The sequence below is a fragment of the Camponotus vicinus genome, unplaced genomic scaffold (genome assembly GCF_025532165.1).
Source record: "Camponotus vicinus isolate PSW18456_S1 unplaced genomic scaffold, iyCamVici1.0 SCAF_4, whole genome shotgun sequence".
In the NCBI taxonomy this organism is placed as follows: Eukaryota; Metazoa; Arthropoda; class Insecta; order Hymenoptera; family Formicidae; genus Camponotus; species Camponotus vicinus.
Genome location: NW_028141976.1, coordinates 20292826 through 20318498, shown reverse-complemented (window position 1 = coordinate 20318498; position 25673 = coordinate 20292826). Strand labels below are relative to the sequence as shown.

Sequence of the window (25673 nt, the reverse complement as noted above, 5' to 3'; positions counted from 1 at the left end):
ATTCTATTTTTCAAATATCAAACCACACGTTTAATACACATATTAGATTTGTTTATAATTTAATATAAATTTACAAGATCGATGTTTCTTCTACATACATTTAACATAAATTTATTACAAGATCGATGTCTCTTCTACATCACTTTTTTTAGAATGCAAAATAATTACGTTATTAATTATACGAATTTGACGGTATTACCTAACTTGCAAAATAAGTACGCGTCTATGTATGTACAGCCCTCTAAATTTACGTTTCTTAATATTATTCTTCAAAATTTCTTCCGATCATATATGCACGAATATTTATCCACATCGTGATATTCTCTATATCCATCTCGTAATTTTTTTATAATAAATGTTGTTACAAAAATACCATCTGCATATCGTTTTCAATCATATGCTTAATAATTCATATGTTTGCGTCTATTATTTCTTCATACAATTATTAAATCTACAATGTTCAGATATTTCTAGCATCTCTCTCATAAGTATAAATTATCAAAACTGAAAATAATAATTTAAAACTCTTACTCACATATACTTGCATAAATTGTCAAAGTTGAAAATAATAATTTAAAACTATCGTGAACAATTCTACATAAAAATATACATGCACATCTCTGAAGTAACATTTTATTTTTCATTTGGATCAATACCTTTTGGACAATTTAATCACGCTAATTACACAGATTAAAGTATCAAGATAATAACATAAGATAGGGATAATATAAAAGTCGGCTAGATTGGTGTGTCCGAAGAACAGGCAGATCCATGGTGATGTAGTTGTTTTATTTTTCATTCCTAACATGGCAGCTACTGGATCACGTTCTTTTTAATCCTGCTCTGTGGATATATACGCCAGCTCCAGTACAAACACGACTTTACTCGTATCTGGCCACGGAATTTCTTAGCGACACGCAAATATATTCCAATGTAAGACGTGTATCGACAGTTTTGCAAACAGTACATACACTGAAATATTATTACTGGGTAGCTAATCCTCGAGCTAAAAGCGGAATAACACCAAAAGGAGTTGGTATGTTATTATATTTAATCAAATATCAGCCATGGTAATTTTATTGCTAATACGTAGAGAATACAATAATATTTTATATTAATCAATTTTTCATAGATGGACCGCGTCCACAACAAAAAGACATTCTTACAATTCGTTCTTATATCTTATTATTTTTGAAACAATTGATAATGATCGGCAACGGAGTGAAAGATGACGAATTACAAAGCATCCTTAATTATCTGACAACAATGCACGAGGTAATTCTAAAGAATGATGCATCATGCATGATAATAATATGAAAAAGATATTTCTTAAATTCCGTGACAATTTTTAGGATGAAAATTTGCACGACGTCTTACAAATGCTCATATCTTTGATGTCGGAACATCCATCATCAATGGTACCTGCATTCGATGCGAAACAAGGCGTACGAACCATTTTTAAACTCTTAGCAGCTGAAAGCCAGTTGATACGTTTGCAAGCGTTAAAACTGCTAGGATTCTTCCTTAGCCGCAGTACACACAAGTAAACAATCTTTTATAAATTACTTACACTTACGTGAATAAAATATTTTTAAGAAATTTAATATTTCTATATAATGTACACAGAAGGAAATACGATGTCATGAGTCCACATAATCTATATACGTTATTAGCTGAAAGGCTCTTATTAAACGAAGAAACACTCTCATTACCAACATATAACGTTTTATACGAGGTATTTACACATGTTACGTTTTTTAAATTATGTTAAAAACTTTTTTAACATTTATATGTAAAAATTTTAATTTTAATTTCAGATTATGACCGAACACATCAGTCAACAAATATTGTATGCTAGACATCCTGAACCTGAATCCCACTATCGTTTAGAGAATCCGAGTAAGTAATTGATTTATAATTATGTAAATAAATAAAATATTGTCTCCATACTAATATATTAAAATTCTTTTAGTGATTCTGAAGGTGGTCGCGACATTGGTTCGGCAATCCAAGCAAACAGAGCAATTGTTAGAAGTGAAAAAATTATTCCTCTCGGATATGACACTGCTCTGCAACAATAATCGAGAAAATCGACGAACGGTTTTGCAAATGTCTGTATGGCAGGAATGGCTTATCGCCATGGCTTATATTCATCCCAAAAATACGGAAGAACAGAAGATATCCGATATGGTGTATTCCTTATTTCGCATGCTTCTTCATCACGCTATCAAGCACGAATATGGTGGTTGGCGTGTATGGGTTGATACACTGGCTATCGTGCATTCTAAGGTAAGTTTGCATTCTAAGGTAAATTTATGATAACTTAAAACATTAATGTTTTCTTACGACGTCGATTGTGCAGGTATCCTATGAGGAATTCAAACTTCAATTTGCTCAAATGTACGAGCATTACGAGCGACAGAGATCCGACAATATTACAGATCCCGAGCTAAGACAGCAGAGACCGATTAGCACGATTTCTGGATGGGATCAACAGCATTCCGGAAGCAATGGCTATAACAGACCAGCGGTGTGGGGAAATCAGCAAAATCACGAGATACAACACATGGAAAGGAATTACAAGGTAATTTTAAAATTCGTAGAACTTTTATTAAATTTTGATATAGATTTTTGTTGTTTAAAATTTTTCTCATGTATAATCTCATGTATATTTTAATATTTTTTATTGTTATAAAATCTACATATGCAGAAATATCAGTGACATATTAATTGATTGTCATATCTTGTATTATGATGCAGGAATTCGATGCATCCGAAGCAAACGATCGATTAGAAGAATCTTGCAGTTGCGATCTCAATTCAATAGACAACACCGAAAGCGACGGTAGTCCAGCTATCGTGAAATCGCGCAGCGAGACTTTGGATACTCTACAATCATGCGAGGTAGTGTCGTTGGATTCTAGATTAAGCGACAAACCGGAAACACCGATCACTGCGCGCGAGACTCACACAGAAACACCGACTATCCTCGAGGAAGCGAATAGCGAGGCTGTCTCGCTACCGACCACGCAGGAGACCAGCGAGGTGATATCGATTGAGAGTTCAAGTGACTTCTACAGTGAAGTGCACAAAATCGAGAGTTCCAGTCCTGACTCGATGATTGTTCAGGATACACCGAAAAAAGAAAAAGATGCAACTTTGGAAAAAGAACCAGTTGCTGTTACCGAATCCTTTTCGACTGAACAGATTAAGGAGAACACGGAAGTGACAGCTGTCGAATCGAATGATACGACGGAAACTACAGAAGTTACTAATGTCTCAGATACAACTTCTACAGCAGTGGATAAAGTTGAAAATATTTCGGTAACGGATAAAGAAACAAAGGATCAACCCATCGAAGAAAATAACGTTGCAACCGATGACAGTAATACACCAACTAACACTGAAGATTCTGACAAAACTACGACAGCAATCGAAAACGCAGATGAAACTTCTGTTGTTTTAAAGACCGATATCGACACTGAAGAAAATATTGTGCCAATTGTCCCTTCTGACGAAACACGAGAAGCATTGACAGTTAAAGTTATTGAAAAACTTCAACTAGAGAATGATCGTGAAATAATTGATAGCGATACATCAGAAGCATATTTAACGCCAACCGAGAATCAGGAAATCTCGTGTGAGATGAGAAGCAGAATGTCTGAAAGTGAGAAAATCGATGATGATATCGTCGAGAAGAAGGATATTTCCGAAGACGGGGACGTTACCGCTGAGACTGTTGAGAGCGACGAAGGGAAAACCGAAAAAAATCATAATTGCTCAACTAGCGTAGTAGAAAACGGCGAGACTTGCGCGGAGAAGGCAGTAGATCTAGAAAACGAGAAGGTGGAGACAGTAATAGTGAATAGTGCGTTAAGTAGTGATGAACGCGCCGTGGATTCTTTAACGGAGGACAAAAGTGCTGTTATTAATGATAGCGAAAACGCGAAGGTAAATGAGGAACACTCAAGGGAGCCGTCCACTATTTCTACTAGCGTAAGTGATAATAAGTCAGACGTTCCGGCGACGACCGGCGAGGTAGAAGTAACAGATAGTGTTTGTAGTAATAGCGATGTTCAAAGTTCTGTAGATAATGTGACGCAAGTGCCAAATCCTAAGCAGCAAATCCCAACAATATCTACGGTCTGTGATGCAACTAAAAGTTTATCCGACGGTGTGCCTCAAATCGTTAGTTCTAATATGGTTGCCAGAGACAATGCGTTATCGAATGACTTACCTCCAGATCACGTAGACGCCCATCGCAGATCCAGCCTGCCGATCGTATCTTCGGAAACGGTCGCGGACGATAATGGTCACGAGCCACCCTCCTTGCCTGTGCCCTTACGAAAGACATCGTCGCCTCAGAAACGACCAAGGAGTGCCTCAACGTCCACGCAGGTGGATCCTAATCATTTCGGTGCGTTACAAAATCAAAATTGATTACTCATTATAATTTAATTTAAATGTACTTCTACTTTTTTTGTTCCTGTATTTTTTTGCATTATAGAAGCCAAAAGATCGAAGCAAGGAAATCCTTCCACGCGACCAATGTTTAGTCCAGGTCCGACGCGACCTCCATTCAGAATACCGGAATTTAAATGGTCTTATATACATCAACGGCTACTATCGGACGTTCTATTCTCCTTGGAAACGGACATTCAAGTGTGGAGAAGGTAGGAAATACAATACTGCATACTAACGCAATGTTTCAACTTTGTTGGAATTCTATGTTAATCTCTGCATTGTAGTCACTCGACGAAGTCTGTATTGGATTTCGTGAACAGCAGCGAAAATGCCATTTTCGTAGTGAATACTGTCCATCTAATTTCGCAATTAGCCGACAATCTCATAATAGCTTGCGGTGGCTTGTTGCCCTTATTAGCGTCGGCTACCTCGCCGAATGTACGTCAACTATTATCGCATTATGCATCATAAAAAATTTTTACAATTTGTTTTTAATTAATATCTGTATATTTTTAGAGCGAATTGGATGTAATCGAACCAACTCAGGGGATGCCAATCGAGGTGGCAGTTTCTTTTTTGCAAAGATTAGTCAACATGGCCGATGTACTTATATTCGCTAGTTCATTAAATTTTGGAGAACTAGAGGCTGAGAAAAATATGTCGAGTGGTGGCATACTGCGACAATGCTTACGACTGGTTTGTATTACTATATATAAGGTATTTTTTGTGAATTCAGAAATGATAATACGTATGTTTAGAATAGATAAATAGTTTTGATTTTATTATTATGCAGTTTAAATCAACAATTTAATCACAAATTATTTGTGTGGATCTATTTAGGAAGATGTACTAATATTTAGTGCATATTTATGTTTAATTTCTGCATTGATGGGATTATAGAATTTATATAACATACAAAAAATTTATTCTAGAAAGAAATTTATCAACAATTTAGAAAATTACAAACATAAAGAAATAGTATGTCAATATAAAAGAATTATTTTTTTTTAGTTTTGCTTTACACGATATGCACATTATGTATGTGATATTTTAAAAAAAATATAAGATATGCAAAAAATATCTAAATATATAAATGATTTAATGTACACGAATAAAAGGTGCAGTTGCAATATAGTATAGTCTGTGTCTATATCTTTATTTATTTTTTTTTAGTGAGAATAGGTGGCATGCACACACAAAACTTAAAATTATATACAATACATCGAATACACTTTAAAAATATAAAATATATCATATATAAAAAAATTTGTATACTTAATCTCATCATGAAAAGAAAAAATTTCAAATTGAATCTTTCGATACAAATTACAATATAAAACTTGATAAAAATAATTAATATTTTATATATAAAGAGAGTTACAATTTAAATAAAATTAAATATTTTATATATTTGTATATCTGATATATTTAAAGATTAATGAATAAATCCGATATCAAATATGATAATATAATGACTTGTTTAAATAGTCATAATTTTCGAAATCATATAGGAAATAATTCTGTATATAAGTCTGTGTTCTTAGCTTCAAAATATGCTACGGTTAAATATTTAATATTTCATTTAATAATTCATCCACACAACATCTCTTATTATATTTATCTAATAAACTGCTTCTATAGGTCTGTACATGTGCCGTTAGAAATTGCTTAGAGTGTAAAGAACGTGGCAGATCGTACAGCATGTTAGGTCGGCAAATTGGTTCTAGTAATAAATCACAGCACATACAATCGCTCATACGCGGGGCACAAACATCACCTAAGGTACGTTTCATCCGATCGAACTTATTTTAATGCTATAATATTGTTAGGGATAATAAATACATTACATTTTTATTGCTTAATTTCTTTTACCAATTTTTAAAGAATTTGCTAAAGAAAAGTTTTGTTCGTGTATGTAGCTCTATTCTTTAATATATTAAATATTATATTAAAATATTTTTTATTTTTATAGAACATCGTGGATAATCTTTCGCATCAATTAAGTCCGGTCAAGGATCCCGAGAAATTGTTACAAGATATGGATGTAAATCGTTTGAGAGCTGTAATATACAGAGATGTTGTGAGTATACGAAATTTTATTGCAATAATATGAGTGGATATATATATAATTCATCAGATGGAAGAAAATTAAATCACTTGTATTAATTTTCAGGAAGAAACCAAGCAGGCACAGTTTCTGTCTCTAGCTATAGTTTACTTCATCTCTGTATTAATGGTTTCGAAATATCGCGATATATTAGAACCACCAATATCGCAACGTCCACCGAGTCCAGTGCAAACGATACAGACAAATGGCGCCGGTCTCAGGCCAGGTAGTCCTTCAGGTGAGATCCTAATATTTTATTGACATAAATAAATAAATAAATAAATATATATATATGTGTGTATATATACAGGGTGTTTCATAAGTGGTGGGCAAAATTTCAGGAATGAATTCTTCATGCTTAGAGAAGAAAAAAAAGTTAATCAACATAGGTCCGGAAATGATTAGTTTTTGAGTTATTAAGATTTTTGTAATACAAAATTTTGTCTCATTTCTCGTCTTAGAAGTCCTTTTACAGGCATCAACAATGTTTTTTAAGTTCAGCGGCCTATGTTTACGTTAGCGCGGTGTATTATTCTTATTCTTGTTTACAATTCCATACATTTCCTCTAATTGTCCAAAATCTTAATAACTCAAAAACTAATCATTTTCGGACCTATGTTGATTAACTTTTTTTTCTTCTCTAAGCATAAGGAATCCATTCCTGAAATTTTGCCCATCACTTATGAAACACCCTGTATATACATACATATATACAGGGTGACCCATTTTAACTTAGGCAGCCAAATAACTCGAAAAATAAGCAAGATAGAGAAAAATGTTTTAGACAAAAGTTGTATGGTTTCGAGGGGGCCATAAGATGGTATCATTGGTTTGACCTTGAAGAGTCATTTGAAGGTCACGTGAAGGTCACTTCAATTTTTTTAAATGGAATACCCTATATATTTTTGTACATTCTTGTAGCTTATTTCGAGAGCTTTCCAAAACACTATAATTAAGTACCTTTCCGTTAAGTACTTTTTGAGTTATGATGCTTGAAATAATTTCTTAATTTTACATAAACCGTAAAATATCTTGTAAAATATTCATTTTTCGATTATCTTACCTTAATACTTTTATGTACAAAATAATGAGAGGAATCAATTGGTGTAAAGAAAACACATAGTTGTTTTTAAGAAAAAATATGGAATTGTTAATTGCAAATTACATATTTTTTCTTCGAAACAACTATGTGTTTTCTTTACACCAATTGATTCCTCTCATTATTTTGTACATAAAACTATTAAGGTAAGGTAATCGAAAAATGAATATTTTACAAGATATTTTACGGTTTATGTAAAATTAAGAAATTATTTCAAGCCTCATAACTCAAAAAGTACTTAACGAAAATGTACTTAATTATAGTGTTTTGGAAAGCTCTCGAGATGAGCTATAAGAATGTACAAAAATATATAGGATGTTCCATTTAAAAAAATTAAAGTGACCTTCACGTGACCTTCAAATGACTCTTCAAGGTCAAACCAATGATACCATCTTATGGCCCCCTCGAAACCATACAACTTTTGTCTAAAACATTTTTCTCTATCTTGCTTATTTTTCGAGTTATTTGGCTGCCTAAGTTAAAATGGGTCACCCTGTATATATATATATATATATATATATATACTAACACTAACGTAAAAAATAATCAAAATAAATATTATTAAAGCAAAAGATTTATTAAAGTTAAATTTATTTTTAATAAAATCTCACGTAGATAATGAGAAAGGTAAAAATTATGTTATTATGTTATAATTTATAAATTATTGTCACAAGGTATATATACATATATAGGCATATATACATATATGCAAAATTATTGTTTTAGCCATAATTTTTACAAATTCTATTACAAGATCTACTACTGAGAGTATATGCACTCTGCAAAGAACTTATAAATTACAGAACAAAATAATAAAAAAAAGAAACAGAGAGAGACAGAGAGATAGAGAGAGAGAGAAAGAGAGAGAGAGAGGGAGAGAGAGACAAGAGTAATACAATAATAATATGCTATTTTATGTTGATTAGCATGTATATGCTTTTATACTATAATTTAAGGTTTTTTAAATTAATAATTACTTGCTATTTTTAATTATACTTAGATAATCTATTATTTACTTAAGATATTATAAAAGATTAAACCTAATAATTTTTCTAGTAATCTTTATGTTACTTTATATACTATAATTTGCACGTTGACCATTTATTCAAAAAGGAGTATCATTTCCCTAAAAATATTGAACATTTTTAAGGAATTTTCTGTTTACTCAAAACTCTTACGTGTCAGATATATATTCTCTTAACTTTCTTTTTATATATATAGAGAGAGATCGTGGTATATAAATTTAATTCAATAAGTGAACGTTAATGTTTTCGATATAGCATGTCTGCAGCTATACAAAATGTAAAAGAAAAATGTATCTCATAAAAACATAGCTATATACTTACAATTAGAAAATGTAGAATTGTTTTTTTCAAAATTTTAATTAATATTATTATTAAAAAATTACTATGCCATTTTTTAGTAAATTTTTAGCTAACTAAAGAGAGAAAATTCTATGTTACAATAATACTACAAATGAATGAAATATGATGAATGGTATAGCTTATATGTACAAATATGTAGTTATTGTGTTAAACACTGTGCACCAAAACAATGTAGCTGCAACTAAAACAACAGCACATGACACCAGTAGAACGCATGTGTTATTGCACTGTATGAAATAAACATCTTATATGTATCTGACAGTGAGAGTTTTGATGTTTGCCGAATGTGTTTGCACTTTTACGTTATACAATTGTTATATCATTATGTTTGTATTCTTGTGGATGTGGAACTTCTTTTATGTGGGAGATTTTAAGAAATAAATGTCTCTATATATAATTGCTACGTTATACGATTATATAATATTTAGATGTTTAAAAAACTAACAAATTGTCATATACATATATATGAGAGAGAAAGAAATAAGTTCTTTTAGAATGTTATACTCCCCATGCTTATTACAAATATTATTATAATAATACGTTACAAATATTGATATTCTTATTCTTATTATTATATATATCATTATTCTTTCTCATATCAATTAAAATTTACATTATGGAACAAATTAAAAAGTTGTATCATTAATCTATAATTATTTAGAATTTACAAGATACTTTACAAGATAATATATGATATTATATGATCAAAATTTTTTTATATACTGAATTTCACTCTATGATTTAATAAAACATTTAAAATTTTTTTAAAAATATTTTTTTTCTTTTCTTTTTTCAAATTTTCAAATGCATACAATAAGAATAAGAATTTTTTAAATAGCTATTTATAATTTATGTAGATACATTGAAATATATTTTAAACACACACATATTTATAATATATTTTGTAGAAATGATTTTTCTAAAGAGGCACTTAGAATTATATATACTGAAAGAAAATGATATCAAGATTATTTTTAAATTTGATATAGGAAACTTAATATTTGATATTGTTATTAATCTTTCGCAAGATATCTTTTTACAAGAGTGTTGACACGATTCGCATAATTTCGTATTTTCAAATACCGATCGTGATTATACTGCTTGGTCCTGATTTTATTCATCGAGCGCATAGAGTGAAAGACAGTATTAAGAATATGCTATGGATAGTGCAAAAGATAAAGATGATAGTGCACACAATCCGATAACGTGGTAAATGTGGTTCCTCGGCAGATGGGAATGGTGGTGGAGAAGGGCGGCCCCTATTTCCACAGTGGTCTCACCACGTGTACCCACAGTTCCTCCCAGGATCTCACCCTAACGCCAATGCGAATGTCAATGCCAATCACCACATCAACCAGCACCATCACCAGCACCCGCTACCGGCTGCCAGGCACTCTAATCGCCAGCCACCCTCTAATTATTATCTCCCGAATCATCATAACAATCACTACAACCATCATCCGAATAACCATAACTATCATCGTCATCATCACTATCATCATCACAATAACAACAACCATCACCATACGCTTCAAAAGCATATCGATCAGCCCCGAAATCTCTGTCATAGAAACTCCGGTGTCGGTCTGCAAGGTAACTCGAAAACCCGAAAGTTGTTTCACAAAATGCTCGAGTTCTTTTGGCCTGATTTATTGCGCAATTTCCTGTTTGTTCGCAATCTGCATGACGCTTATGGTATGAATGAGTTTTTATCCCTCCATGCGCAATTTCCTTGATGTTTTCTCTGTTATATAAATCTTGCAGATCCTTTTCATATAAGAACCTATTGAAATTATCTTAAGAAAAAAGTATATACTAAAAAAGTATATACTCAAGTATATAATCAACTCGAAAAAGCAAGAAAAAAATTAATTAATTAATTCTTTATTTCAGAAGGAGATTTTTTTTTATATCGAACGACTAGTTGATCAATTATTGGGATTATTTTTATTATATTGTTATTAAAACTAACGATATTTTATTTATACTATTTAGTTAAAAGTTAGAGAGATACGCACAGCATGTTAGCACAAGCAGTTCCTTACCTTATTGTTGTGAAAAAGAAAAAAATTTTATAAGTGTCATATAGCATGTACTTTAAATGTGCATTTCTATTGTGAGAAATATTATGTTTATTATTTATTTATTTATTTATGAATAAATACATGAATATATACAAAGATATTGCCTGCAAATTAATAAACAATTAATGATGCGAATAAATACGCAATTATTCAAAAAATAATTTATTGTAATTAAATAGTTTTATATATGTCAAAAACAAATTTTACTTTTGTACAATTATTTAATCTGTGATTGTATTTTTTTAAGTCTTATATGTTTTTCGATAAATATAATTCAAAATTTGAGGAACATTGACTGTATTAAAAATAAAGATAAAGATATTTATATATATGTAAATTTATATTCTGTTAAAAATACATTAAGTATTAAGAATATATTATAAATATATTAAATATAATAGTATATAAAGATTGCTTCCTTATTCTCATTGATTGAAGAACAGGAATGCTTTTATAAATATTGATTTTATGATTTAATTTAATGAAATAATTTTGCGTTGCTATATCTTTGTATTCATGCAACATCAATGTAAAAAATACTTTCTTATTTATTGTATATAAATAATGTAATCTGTTAATCTTATATTTCTTATACATTTCTTTATATTAACGAATTGTGTGAATTCTAAACAAGATAATATTATTTTTCACACATAAAATGTGAATACAAAAAATATTACTCTTTTGAAATTGTTAAACGCATGTGTATATGGATATATTGGTTTTGTAAAAATGAAAAATTATTTATATTTTTCGATTTTTAATATCATATAATCCTCGTGTTCTCAGGTAGCGGAGGTATAATGAGTCAATCAGGTTCTCAAGATGACGGAGAATACGAAGTAATCATCGTCGACGAAAATAATTCTTCGATTCTGGCTGATCACGACGTTACATCGTCAGGCCCGCCATCGACCAAGGTAAGTTAGCGTCGCGAAAAGGTCGCAATGTTATTCGAAATTTCGATACGATCTGAAAAAATGCGACAGACAGTTGTCCTCTGACCGAACAAATTCGAAAGAAGTGTACAACGAGAATTATAGAACCGAAAATCTCAGGTAAAAATCTTGTAAATTCCGTCACGTATGAAACTCAATTGAATATAGTGACAGCATATATATATATATATATATAAACTGATTGATATAAAACAGTATTCGGCTCTACGAAGTCATGATTAATAATTTTACTTGAGACTGCATGCATTTCGATAGATCGATAACGTAGACAAGATGTTTCAATTTTTACACAGCTCTGAGTAGCGAGTGCGGGTCTTTTTATAACGTTATAAATTAAACATCTATTTCTTTCAATACTGTCATAAGTATCTGTCTTTTTATGTTCGATAATTTCAAGTGATATTGATAGCAGCAAGATTATTTTTTTTTATCACGCACGATCTTGCGGGGTATTCACCGTAGTAATGATCAGAGATATTTGTGCCATCGCACAATGCTTTGCATTAGTTTATTACATGGATTGTTTGTCACGCGATAATGAGTTACAGAATTTTTATATCAAATTATTTGATATACTATACTATGCAATTACAATAGATTGAAAATAGTTATATTAGATTTATATAAAATTTGAGGTAAATCAATAGACGCACTTTTACTATTGAATGTTATGTTAGGTTTAAAAAAATATTTAATTTTTCAAATTAACACAGTTTTATATAATTTTCTTTATTATCTATCAACCATTCGAAGCGTTTTTAACTATCTGAGTTTTAAGTGTAATATCCTATGAATTAATCCTGATACAATTAATAATTAATATTACTATTAATTGATTTGTTGGATTAATCAAAATTTTGTTTTTCTGAAATTTATCGTAGAAGATTTCTTGCAACATCCAGCATGTTGTGTTTACTTATCAATTGGTGTCTTGCATCTACGTAGTCCCAACGTAACAATCGTTCTATTAATTACAATCTCTCGTAACTATCTCTCTCGCACGTAATATGTATCTCATTATAAACTATGAAATTTAAGCGAGTTTATATATCAAACCGCGACTTTCGGGCACACATTTGCACCACCGAAACGTTCGTATCACATATTTATCTGTAATTCTATCGAGCATGCGATACTTTGACTCTCGAATTTCTCTGATTGTTAACTTCCTCTGCTTGCATTGCTATGCGTACTAACTACTGGTTCTGAAGGGAGGTCACACTGGTGTACCTCGGCCGCGGACTATTCTCGAGGATTACACCTCATCAGAACCAACGCTTGGCACTTCTACAAGGTCCGAACCACTGCCACGAAATCTACAGGTAAAATTTGATTTGAGTACAGATCCGAGGAGACGGGAATTCGTTTCCCGCATTATATCGTCACACGATCGGCCGTATTTTGGGAGTAATTAAAAAAAAAATATTTTGCAATTTTCTTAAAAGAAAAAAAATTGTAATCCTACATCGACAATCGTATAACAGAATGCGAGAAGATATATAGCAATGCCCATTTGACGGGTGTAATAAAGAGAGAGCGATACACTTGACTTGATTTTCTCTTTTGATGCTTATATACGTAACGTTATTATAATATGATATGTAGCGGCTCTTATACGTGTACAACTATGTGGTCTTAATTTGCGTAGGATCACTAATTTTGCTATTGAAGCTTACATATATGAATAATAGGCTTGGTTCTTTCTTTCTATGATACATTAGTTGATTGCTTAGTAATGGTATACTACTAATTGCATGTAATAAAGTAAGTACATGGCACGCGAGAGTTTATTATGAAGTATGATTGTATGAAATTATCTTATAAAACATTTCTATAAAAATATATAGCTAGGTTTTTGTTAGTAAAAGACTTCAATACCGTAGTGATATTAGTATTCCTAGGCCTGAAAGTATATCTGAATAGTTTTACACAATGTAATTAACATTAGGAAGTTTAATAAAATAAAATTCAACAACGCGATAAATAAAAAAATCTTGAATATTTTAATATATGTACAGATTAACAAAAAATAATTTATTGAAATTTTATCTCATCTATTTTTCAATTAACGTTTTTTATTTAAAATTCTAATATTCTTCTAACGGTTTATAGTTAATCAAAGTTGGTGTAGAAACTTGGATATTTCATGTTTCCTTTTTTGATCGACTTTCTCCTAGAGCAACGATTCCAGCGAGGAAACAGTACATCGCAGCAATATCACCGCGGACGCGAGTCCTTCTGAAATTACTACCGATAACGAAAATAAACACAATTCGTCGGAAGAAGCCTGGACAGACGTAAATCTCAATGAAGATGGCGATACGATGCCGATTACGAATCCAAGAGAAGACCCGCGAAATATTCACAATATCGCCCATTCGCGTGGTAAGAGTTAAATCAATTATAGCGCCATCACTTGCGTCTAATAAGGGAGCTTATTAAATGAATTAATTCGTTATTAATTTGTTACGTAAAAGCAAAGATGCATAAATATTGTGAAATTCATAGGTGACATGCAAGACAGTGAGGGCAATGTTCTGGAACAAGATATGCTTGGCAACGCGGAACGGGGAGAGAAACCATCGGCGGAGATCTCGGTAGTTCGAGTTCCTGATCGACTGGTGGTAACCGCGGCATCTCCGAGAGCCGAAGAATTACCGATCAAAGGTCTGGTCGATCACTTACCGGTACCAACACCTTCCCGCGAGGCTTCGCTCACACAAAAATTGGAAATGGCCTTGGGTTCGGTTTGTCCTCTCCTACGAGAGATCATGGTGGATTTTGCCCCCTTCCTGTCCAAAACACTCGTTGGCTCCCATGGTCAAGAATTATTAATGGAAGGAAAAGGTACGAGCTGTAAGGGTATGTCGAACGTGCGGTCATTTTTCTATCTTCAATGTGTGCATGAATCTGTTAAGGAAACATCTCTATTCCGAGTAACCAAAAAAAAATCATTTTTCAAATTCATTGATTTTGAAACAATTTTTATAAATTGCTTCGATAATATACGGGGACATTATTACACGCTTGTAAAATCAAATAAAAAAGAAACACGTTCTGCGTTTTATGCGTATTATGGAATATCTAAAAAAAGCTCGATAAATAAAAAGAACATATTTTAGATTTTATTATACGGGGAATAGTCATAATATGGTCTGTTTTCTAAGATGCCGAGATACATATATCGCGCTTACAAATAAAAAAGGAATTGTAAAGGTTAGGAAATTAAGCTTCAGATATATAGGTAGATTCATAGATACAATATATTATATATTTTCCGCGAAATATTATATAAAATTATATATATATTTTTATTATGTTTTATTGCTATATTGAAATATTTATTATTGAAATATTTAAAAATATATATAGCTCATATTTTTTTTTATCTCTTACACTTTTATTGATCATTTCACATAATTATCATTTCTGAAGTTCTACCTCAGTTCTACCTCACACTTTGTATTCTGAAAAAAATTATTATTTGAATCTTAAACGCGCGCGTCTAAAAAAACATTTAAAAAAACGTAGAAAAATCTCCGTAATCGATGTATTATGTGCTCATTAGTAGATAAAAAGATCATAAAGATAAGAATTCAATTACTGCCGTGTAAAATATTTAAAATTATGCATTTAAAAATGCTCGCGTGATAAATAAAAATTTAAAATCTGCTCGCATAGATGGGCGTATTTGGCGAAACTTTCGTCACTTTTATGGATTAAATATTTCTGCCATCTCACACCGAGTATTCAAATTAGTCACTTTATGATTTCACTTTAGGAAGATGGCCAGTGTATTCCGAGTTATCGCTCACCATTAGTATTCAACATGTAGAAAGTCGTGATGACTCTCGCAGATTTTATATTCAAGGAACGTGGCATTTGATAGTTCTACAACGTATCGATGCACTTTATTTTCAACAACACTCGATGCACGATTATAATGACGGTCTTTTGTAAATCACGACATTGTCCATTTTTTCGTTCGTCACATTTCTTCACTATATCTCACTTTCACTATCATTGTTATTTATCTACATTGTTACTTAACGTTCATTCATTTAAAGATTTCCTATTTTTAATTTGCCAGGTTTGACAACATTTAAAAACAGCAACTCCGTCGTGGAATTGGTTATGCTCCTCTGCTCTCAGGAATGGCAAAACTCTTTGCAGAAGCACGCGGGTCTTGCTTTCATCGAGCTCATTAACGAGGGAAGGTAAGACGTTTATTACTGCTAGAACGCGTGCAAACAAAACAAAATCAAACTCTTCTCGTTTCCCTTCATGAAAATGCTTCCTTGCGTTTACACAGATTGCTATCTCACGCTATGAAGGATCACATAGTAAGAGTCGCAAACGAGGCAGAGTTTATTTTAAACAGGATGAGAGCGGATGACGTGCTGAAACATGCTGACTTTGAGGTACTGCATTTCTTCTCTCGCAATTTTATTTCATTGTAAATAGATCCAACCAGTTTTTGTTGCCTGAAGGTTCGCGCGCGAGTTTTTTAATACCGTAAATACAATAATCCTTTCGTGTAATTATACATTTGATTAATTATAGAAAAATGTTATAACAAGTAATATGTTTTTTGTGGTTTTAGTCACAATGTGCTCAGACATTATTGGATCGTCGAGAGGAAGAACGTATGTGCGATCATTTGATTACCGCAGCACGAAGACGCGATAATGTAATCGCCAGCAGGTTGCTAGAGAAAGTTCGTAATATCTTGTCCAATAAGCACGGTGCATGGGGATACATGGATCCAATGGCTGCAAAGTAAATGCAAACATTATCGTTACTTTAAGTTATCTCTTAATTCTACAACAAATATACATTGCGTATTTTACCATTCACAGATTAGCCGAGTATTGGAAGCTGGACGCTTGGGAGGATGATGCACGTAGACGCAAGCGTTTCGTGCACAATCCACTAGGCTCGAGCCACCCCGAGGCTACTCTCAAGGCGGCTCTAGAACACGGTGCACCCGAGGATGCGATACTTCAAGCACGTGAAGAATTTCACGCGCATCTCGCAGCCTCGCGTGCACACCAACAGCAATTGCAGTCGACGGATCTTTTAGATGACAGTGAATTGCTGTCAGATGACAGGGATCTCGACAACGACTTGACAGGTTGGTCAACGTACTGTTTCTGATAAACGAGGAGCGACATTTTAATGGCATATCACAGGCCAAGCAAACCGGTTTTATTTCGCGATTTTGCGTTGCTTTTTTCGTTGAATTCGTTATTTAAATATCGGTCGTCAATTGTTATTTGTTATTTTAATTTCTGCCTTTAATTTCCAATTTCTATGCGCTATATATTGCGAAAATAGCATGTTACTGATAATTTGCAAGATGTATGAGTTATATATATAAGCAGAAATAAAAGATTTTGATATCCGTATTTTTAAAATTAAATAAAAATAATTTTACACACGCATGCAGGCAGTATATTTTTACAGTATTCGCATGCATCAATTTCATTGCTCATATTTTTACAGGTCCAGTGAACATCAGCACGAAAGGCAGGTTAATCGCACCTGGTATCGTGGCGCCCGGCATCATTTCCGTTACATCTACGGAGCTGTATTTCGAAGTGGACGAGGATGATCCGGAATTTAAGAAAATCGACAATGAGGTAAGTAATTTACTTAAAAAATATTTAAAAAGATATACGATAAATACACACACATACACACACATTATTTAATGTGTTTTTTATACGACACGCGTTGTTTATATAGTCTACAGTAATTAATCGCTTTACCTTGTTTTTTTCTTCATTAAAATGGAATTGGAGCAACTTGATATATTTGCAGTGCTATCTTTTTGAAATGTAGTCACTGCGTGTCTTAACGATAAGATTATTTATTTAATGAAAAAGTAAAAGAGAGAGGTCAACTAAAAAGAAGCCAAAGTCAAGTCTGTTTTAACATTAATGTTTTATAAAGTAAAATACTATATTAAAGAAAGTAATATACTTTTAAAATAAGATTGATAAAGATTCGCTACAAAAGAATACAATTTTCATAATGCATTTATTTAAATTATTTTAAATTTATGAAAATTATCTTTTTTTTCTTTTATTTTATCTGTTCTTCCAATTTTTTCTATCATCTATCGTGGATGTATCTTTATCACAGTGCATGCATTAACACTGTATCTATAGTTTAAAAATGTATGTACTAATAGCGATGCACATTATTTACATATTAAATGTTTGAGATAATATTTTATGCTCCTCTTTCTTAAACTGACGAACGCGAGAGCCTGAGGTAGCCGCTCATAACGAGGAGTATCAATCATTTCGGCCGTCGTAGAATTTGAATAAATGTGCGTCGTAAATGATGAGACGTGGCGAAAGCTTCTACAGCATCAATGGTGGAGGTAGATTCTGGTTAGAATTAGTTCGGACGTGTCCCTGTCTATCAGTGTTTATAAGGCATCCTATATTCGTGAAGCTTACACAATTAAAAAAAAACTGAGATAAAACTAAGATAAAAAACATGAAAAGTAGTCAAGAAAAAGAGAAAGAGAGAGAGGAGAACTGGAAGAACTAGAAGGACGATTATCATATATCGGTCGTAGATCTCGCGTTTGTATAACTAGGGAATAAAACAAACAGAGGAGGGCCCCATGGGGTCGACCGATCTTCAGGGTCGGCAATTATGAGCCCCCCGCGGGGCCCGATATCTGCCTGCCCGCTCTTCCGTCTCTTCTCCTCTCTATCTTCCATCGCCTCGCCACGCACTAACCACGCATCGGTGGCATAGGTGAACAAACAGCTTCTCAGGAATGTACTGAAACTACCACACTTTCCCACCTAGTCGAGATAAACATCACGCAGTAAAGTCGCGTCGTGGAATCTGAGTCTCGATGGCGCATATCAATGATGTAAATACGTAATACGTTGCTCGATAGATCTAATCATATCTTAGGAGCAACGTTAACATTTTCCAAACTACCAAAGAAAGAAAATTCTTGTGCATTTTTATAATAAACATTATCACAAATAATACGTTGCTATAAGATTGAATTCTTTTTTGACGCCTGTCAACACTGATGTCTTTAGTTATGCAATGTGAATATGTGTCCTCTGAGAATTTCAATAATCGTCAACAATCCTACTGTGTTTTTCGGGGGGTCATGCCTAAAGATTTTACCGTGTCCACCTGTCGTCCCCGTTACATCTCGACGGACTTGCTCGTGAATAGAACGTACGAAAACTCATTCGGGTTCTCTTAATTGGAATCCTTTTTAAGAAAGAAGTTGAGCGCATCTGGAAGTGAGGAGGAAAAGAGCGTAAAAGAGAAAGATAGAGAGAGAGAGAAGGGAAGACAGGAGGAAGAGAGGCAGAGAGAAAAGAGGAGGTGAAGATGAGGATAACGGAAAGAAGGAGAGAAAGAGAAAGAGAGACCGGTCGTTCACGATCGAGACACGCTCATTAGTCGAGGATGTCCCGAGGGTAGGCGGGAGGCTTCGTCGAATTCGTAGGCGATGGATCACTCGATAGTCGAGCCGAGACTTAAGCGATCGTAATGCGCGGCCGCAGAAGAGGATGCATCCAGGAGTGGCCCCAGGAGAGACTGCATATCGGGCCGCGCGCTGCTGCACCCCCTTTGTGCATATCTCTCCTCCGCTGACCCTCTCCTCGCCGCGATCGCGTCGATTCCTCCCCGTTCTTCTTCCTCCGCCTTTTATAATGGTCCAGGCAAACGTATTTATCGTGATTTATCGTTTACACGGGTCTCTCCTTCCTCCCCCCTCTCCCTCCTTCTCCCTCTCTCCGTTTCGTCGTTTCCCTTTCTTTCTCCTTTTCTTTGTCTGTTCTGTAGCATCGTAAAGATGGAGGATGCACACCATGCGATTACGTCGAGAATGAATTATTGATAGTCCATAAGGAGTATTCATATCTAAAATAAGTAATTAACGATATAATATTCCACCAATATAGTGCATAGATTTCGTTTCAAATTTGATGAAAAAATCGTGCAGTTCTTCTGCAAAGCAGATACATAAACTTACGCAGTAGTGCGTTTACCTATGGGCTTTTGGGGCTGGAGCCCTAGGGCGCCAAAGCGCCAGGGGCGCCATAGCTTTAAAAAATGAAAAATTAAAAATGTACGTTTCGATCCTTCTTTCGGATCATCCTCAGCAAATTGTGAATCGGATCAAGTAATGATGTATATTTTTGTATGTAGTTTTTGTAATTTGCTTTGAGCCCCTGAGCGCAATTTTTATAAACGCGGCCCTGAACTTACGACTATATCTCGTAGTGAATAAATGGATTATTCATGTCGAGCATCTCATATGTATTATTTTGAAAAGATTTATGTCATGTAATTGCTCGTAATGATGTGTAATAACGATATGCCGTCATCGCGCATCTGCATATGTTAGAAATTGAGTCGCCATTCGGGTTATTCGTGGAGACAGCAATTCAGTATCAAATCGTAAAAATAATGATTGATTTTTTGCATTCCTTATTAGCATATGAGCTCGGAAGCCGTATATCGTAAGATGTATATCGGTTTTATCAATGAAACGTGTAGATACTTAATATGATGTGATAGAAAAACATTTAGTTACATTATTTAGTCTTAAAAAATTACATTTTCAAATAATATATTGTTAATTTTGCGTCTCTTTCATGTATATTCTATGGATATATTTGATTTTATATTCGAAGAGAATAAAGCAGATTCGTCTTTAGGTGAATCTAACGGATTGTTCGTCGCTTCGGGAAGGGTAGGTCACACGGGACATTAAACTCTGCCGTGTCGCAGTGGATCGGGTAGCTCGCATTTTTATGGAAACCTGCTCTGTGGCGCCTAAAGTCCCCCTTTCCTACGTGGTATAGTTATCGCAGACACATGCTGCGAGTATCCCTATGGGACGCCCGGTGGAAGAGAGAAAGAGAAAGAAAGAGAAAGAAAAAGATAAAGAGCAAACAGGAGGAAAAGAGCGAGGGATACAAACCGGACAGGTGGTCTGTGCTATACGTTAATGCACGCTCATTCGCAAAGAAGATACCATTAACGAGGGATATGTGAGCGCTGTGAAAAATCCGAGACATCGGGCCGTTTATCAGCGATCGCAAATAGAAACTTCCTCGTAGATCATGCAGAGCCAGAGATTTCCAAGTTCACATAGCTAGAGGTATTCCTGTGACTCACTTTACACTCGGGATCATTTATATCATATTATTATTCATACGTAAGTGCACATTGTGTAATGTATGATTACGGAGCCGATATGATCTCTTTCTCTCTTTCTCTATGAGATGTCGATGTAAAAAAATTTTCTACGCGAAGCAATACATGTGGAAAAGATTAAACAAGAATGACAGGAGGCCGGACTGCGACCGAGCATCGGTTGATTGTTATGCGGCCTTCTTAGATGATGCATATGTATGATATCGTTTTAATATAGTACAAGTGACGTTATAATAATGCAACTGTAATTATTTTGCAGTCTTGTCGCCGCGATATGTCGTACGACAGCGTAAAGTTCCTGTTCACCTCGCTTTAAACACAGCCATTGGTATTTCTTTCCATTAATTTTGCCGCGTTATCTTTGCATCTTGCGATTATAAACACGTGTCAATAAATAATAAAGCCTGTCAGAAGTACTTGCGGCAGATTGCCATGCTGTCAATAGCGTCTTCGATAAAGAGAGAGACTCGCTTCTCCTCTCTCAAACGTGATACGTTCATAGTCATTCTTTGAATTATGTATCGCGAATTTTTCGAAATAATAACTCTTGTCGAGTTTGATAAATAAGCTTATAACTCTCGATCGAATCTAATGTCTTGTGCTCGCATATACATCACTAGCTTATTATTAATAAAAACGGCACGAAGACTCGAAAGGCAATAATTACTCTTCCAACAATCTCGTTGCATTTTCTGCCGATCGCTCAGGGTACGTGGATGCGTACCCTATCGATACAAATTTGCATATTCCGCATAATTTAATCGATCCACGCTTTCGATGAGATTCAACGTTGTAGTAGCCAATGACCAGGGGGCAGTTTGCGCGAAAAGGATGCAGTTAGTTTGGTAAACATTCATCAATTCATGGGCAGGGTACAGCGCGAGGTAGAACGAGGCAGAACCCGAAGAGCAGGCAGGCTGGAAGGAGCGGGCGGGTTCATTCTCAACAAGGCAGGGGTAATCACTGCTATTAGTGCAGACATTACTCCGGTGGTCCGCCAATCTCCGTAACACTCCATCATATCGGCCGCAAGATCTTTCAGTGGTATAGAAAATGGATTTTCCTACAGATTATACGGATCATCGTCGCGCAAGGTTTTATCAGCATCCGCATAAACTACTCGTAATTGCGCGAAGATAGCTTCTGTTCCGAAAAAGTAGCTCTATAGTATTATATTATTATATATAATTAGAATGTATTAAGAGAAGTAATCATACGTATAATTATAAGCATATTTAATTAATTAATTGAAGCATTTATTTGAAGTTTGATGAATGTATCGTAATTATTTATTCGACTCTATTTTAGTTTAAACTATGCGTGTACAATAGATGTATATATTTTTTCATCGGCGACTTCGATGAATCGCGGAAGTCAAAACGTGTCATCTTCATCCATAAAAGTGCTAACGACACAAATGAGCATCCGAAATCTCTCTTACTATAGCAAATGATTTCTCTCGCGGTGCCGGTTTCTTCGGCGGTCGTTATAGGCGTGACGACCGATTATCCTCGAAAGGTATGATGATGGATATCATAGGCAACTGTCTCGTGCCACATCAGTTCTGTCAGCGACTGCAGGTAGGCGGAAAGCTCGTGGGTGTATCCGTTCTATAGATACGCGAACCCAGCTCAGTGTTGAGAGTTTGCCGGAAGGTATATATATATAGGGTGTCTCAAAGGCATTACTTTACCTTTTAATAACAGGTTTTCGCGTACCGAGTTTCAATCCCATACATCGCTGTTTGCTCATGTCACATGTATAATTGCTAAGAATGCGTGCATTTCATCTCGCTCTCTGTACTGATATAATACAAAGCTGTTGCATATTCCTCTTGTTTTCTTTTCATACACCCCATATATACATACGTACAATACGTATCAAAGGACGATGTTGCCACAGTGTTAGACGTTGATCAAGAATGGCGCAATTTAGGCAGTCGCGTTATGACTAAGAATGTGAGAAGTTAATTACTGGCTTCAGCGACGTCGACTCAGTCCAAAGAGAGCATACTTTTCAATTCTTTTTAGGAAAATAATATCATAACGTTATTTTTGACCAATATTAAAAAGAGTCGCAACATCATAATATCATCTTGAATAAATATTGAAAATCTTTCGTTGCGTTGAGCCGAGACGTGTAATCACGAATCGAATTATGTCGCCGATTATACAACACTTGCCATTCTGTGGATCACGGGTTCCTTCGTTGCCCCATCAATACGGACCTGGAAGAGAACTAGTCGCTGGCAATATAGGCGGGGCAAGGCTGGATCCGATTCAGAGTGTGACGGATGGCGCCCACCTGTGGATTCATTCACTAATCTGCTCGCTAAGCAAACAGCCTGAACACACCCCGTCATTATCGCTGACGGCGTAAGTAGCGCCCGATCTCGTCCTTACCCGATATTTATTATGCCTTCTCCGGCTCTCTCTCGTCTCTCTCTCTTTCTCTCTTTCTATTTATCTCTCTTTCTCTCTTCACTTCCTGTACGATCCCCTACAACCGGGGATCGAGCCCATTTTCGCATCACCCTTTCGCCACATTGATTTTCGAGCTCTACGGGTGCACGTTGCCTCGCAATTATCGATGGGCGCCCGGTGTATCAGTGGTCGCGTGTGCCATCTGGATACGTGTCTGGAATGGAATTTCAGGGCTATACGTCGCGCAAATAGCTACTTTTGATTCCGCGTGTGCATGGAAGCGAGCTCGTCTATCGATCGTTTCGCGATACGTGCACATTCACGTTCTTCTCCTTATAATCTGCCTGAAGATTGTTTTAAGATATCCATTCACCTATCTATTAGAAAAAAAATTTATATTTATTAATTTATTATAGATATTTATAGAATTATAAAATTATTATAAATATTTATAGAATTATAAAATTATTATAAATATTTATAGAAGAAATATTTATAGATTTATAAATATTTTTTATAGAATACCTGTTTATAAAAAACCTGTAAATTATTTTCAGATTAATATGTACGAGTTAAATTTATATTTATGAAAATCCATCTGTTTAATCTATATTATTTTAGTAAAAATTATCTGTAAGAAAGCTACTACTAACTAAGTAAAATTAATGACCGTAATTTTCATTCGCGGAAACAAAATGAATAATTAACAGATGGTTCATGGTACGTGAAAATGTTCTATGTTTCGCGCAGCATACGTGTTTCTACTATTACTCTGCAGAGCTTAACGAGCATCGCGCATAGTAATCTTCGAGAGGGAAATTCAGCTTCTTACGCGCGCCATTAAAAGCGTACCACAAGTGTGCAAAAATGGATAAATTTCACCTGACAATTTCCTTGTCACATGCGTGACGGCGGTATTTAATTACTGCATTTAATTACCTCTATCTCTATTGTCAGGAACCATTCGCGATGATAAGTAAGGCCATCATCGCGCCGAGCATTTCGCGACGTGTCTTGTCACAGCATAACGACGAGCAAGCAGAGATAAGGGAAAACCTCTCTACCTAAGGCCCCGTATGCCTCTTTCCCGCCTTTTCTACCATTAATCACCGGCGTGTCTAGCACGAGGACACGCGACGGGGGCCCGAGGCGCATTTTCAAGCGCGTTGCAAAATAAGCGCGAGCCGCGTCGCTCTATACGAGTCGATTAATATTAATGAAATTGACAACGCGAGCGCGCAAATCACGCATCAAGGAAGATAAGCACGACAAAAACATATTTATTGCATAATATTAATCCCAGGTGATGATCGCCATACATTATTTCATTCGCGCGAGAAAAAAGCGCCAGAGATGACATTATTCGGAGCGAACTGGTCGTATCGATTCATCAATTACGCTTCGTCGATCATGACGATATCGTGTTGCCCTAGATCTGACGAACAAAATCTGTAAAAGAAGACGCGAATAAATGCTTCCCATTAGACTCCGCGTATTCGGTGCGTGAAATATATACACACACTGAAGTCGTCCAGACATAAATTTGTACTATACGTTATCGAGATGCCTTTTCGACCGTTTCGCGGAGTATTTGGCCGATAAGCGTGAGAGAAAATCTGCATACCTGGAATAATCTTAAATTGGTCATCACATTGCCTCGATAGAAGGAGATACGGACTGAGTGTAGCGTGAAATCATCGGTATTGCGTATCCGGTTTTGCCTTTAGAAGTGCTGTTCGATGAAGCGTGTAATTTGTTGCTCGCGGAGAGACAGGTTTTATTTCTCAATTATGCAAAAATGGGACCGGATAACAAGGAGAAAGGATCGATAATACGGGAGGAAATAGCCCGCCGATAAGTCACCGTGTTTAATCCGTTGATGCGCGATAATTGCGTAACGTGTCGTTGTCACAATTATATTATCTCCATCGCA

General features: G+C 34.7%; 1 protein-coding gene across 16 annotated transcripts in view; it reads left to right on the top strand.

Moving 5' to 3' along the window:
• Window positions 1-25673, top strand: part of Rg (A kinase anchor protein rugose) — a 333149-nt gene that overhangs the window by 250786 nt on the left and 56690 nt on the right. For 8 of the 16 annotated variants that reach the window (XM_083096508.1, XM_083096504.1, XM_083096505.1 and 5 more), the window contains 24 exons: window positions 784-1036; window positions 1133-1275; window positions 1353-1543; window positions 1627-1735; window positions 1818-1899; window positions 1973-2289; window positions 2363-2584; window positions 2761-4417; window positions 4508-4673; window positions 4749-4902; window positions 4981-5160; window positions 6106-6246; window positions 6437-6544; window positions 6638-6809; window positions 10286-10648; window positions 11929-12059; window positions 13310-13420; window positions 14276-14483; window positions 14607-14960; window positions 16189-16315; window positions 16411-16519; window positions 16702-16877; window positions 16958-17232; window positions 17604-17740. In XM_083096508.1, the coding sequence (XP_082952634.1) occupies window positions 784-1036; window positions 1133-1275; window positions 1353-1543; window positions 1627-1735; window positions 1818-1899; window positions 1973-2289; window positions 2363-2584; window positions 2761-4417; window positions 4508-4673; window positions 4749-4902; window positions 4981-5160; window positions 6106-6246; window positions 6437-6544; window positions 6638-6809; window positions 10286-10648; window positions 11929-12059; window positions 13310-13420; window positions 14276-14483; window positions 14607-14960; window positions 16189-16315; window positions 16411-16519; window positions 16702-16877; window positions 16958-17232; window positions 17604-17740 (5886 nt within the window). The remainder of the gene's footprint in view (window positions 1-783; window positions 1037-1132; window positions 1276-1352; window positions 1544-1626; window positions 1736-1817; window positions 1900-1972; window positions 2290-2362; window positions 2585-2760; window positions 4418-4507; window positions 4674-4748; window positions 4903-4980; window positions 5161-6105; window positions 6247-6436; window positions 6545-6637; window positions 6810-10285; window positions 10649-11928; window positions 12060-13309; window positions 13421-14275; window positions 14484-14606; window positions 14961-16188; window positions 16316-16410; window positions 16520-16701; window positions 16878-16957; window positions 17233-17603; window positions 17741-25673) is intronic. The other 8 variants (XM_083096507.1, XM_083096502.1, XM_083096515.1 and 5 more) reach the window with 6 other exon arrangements.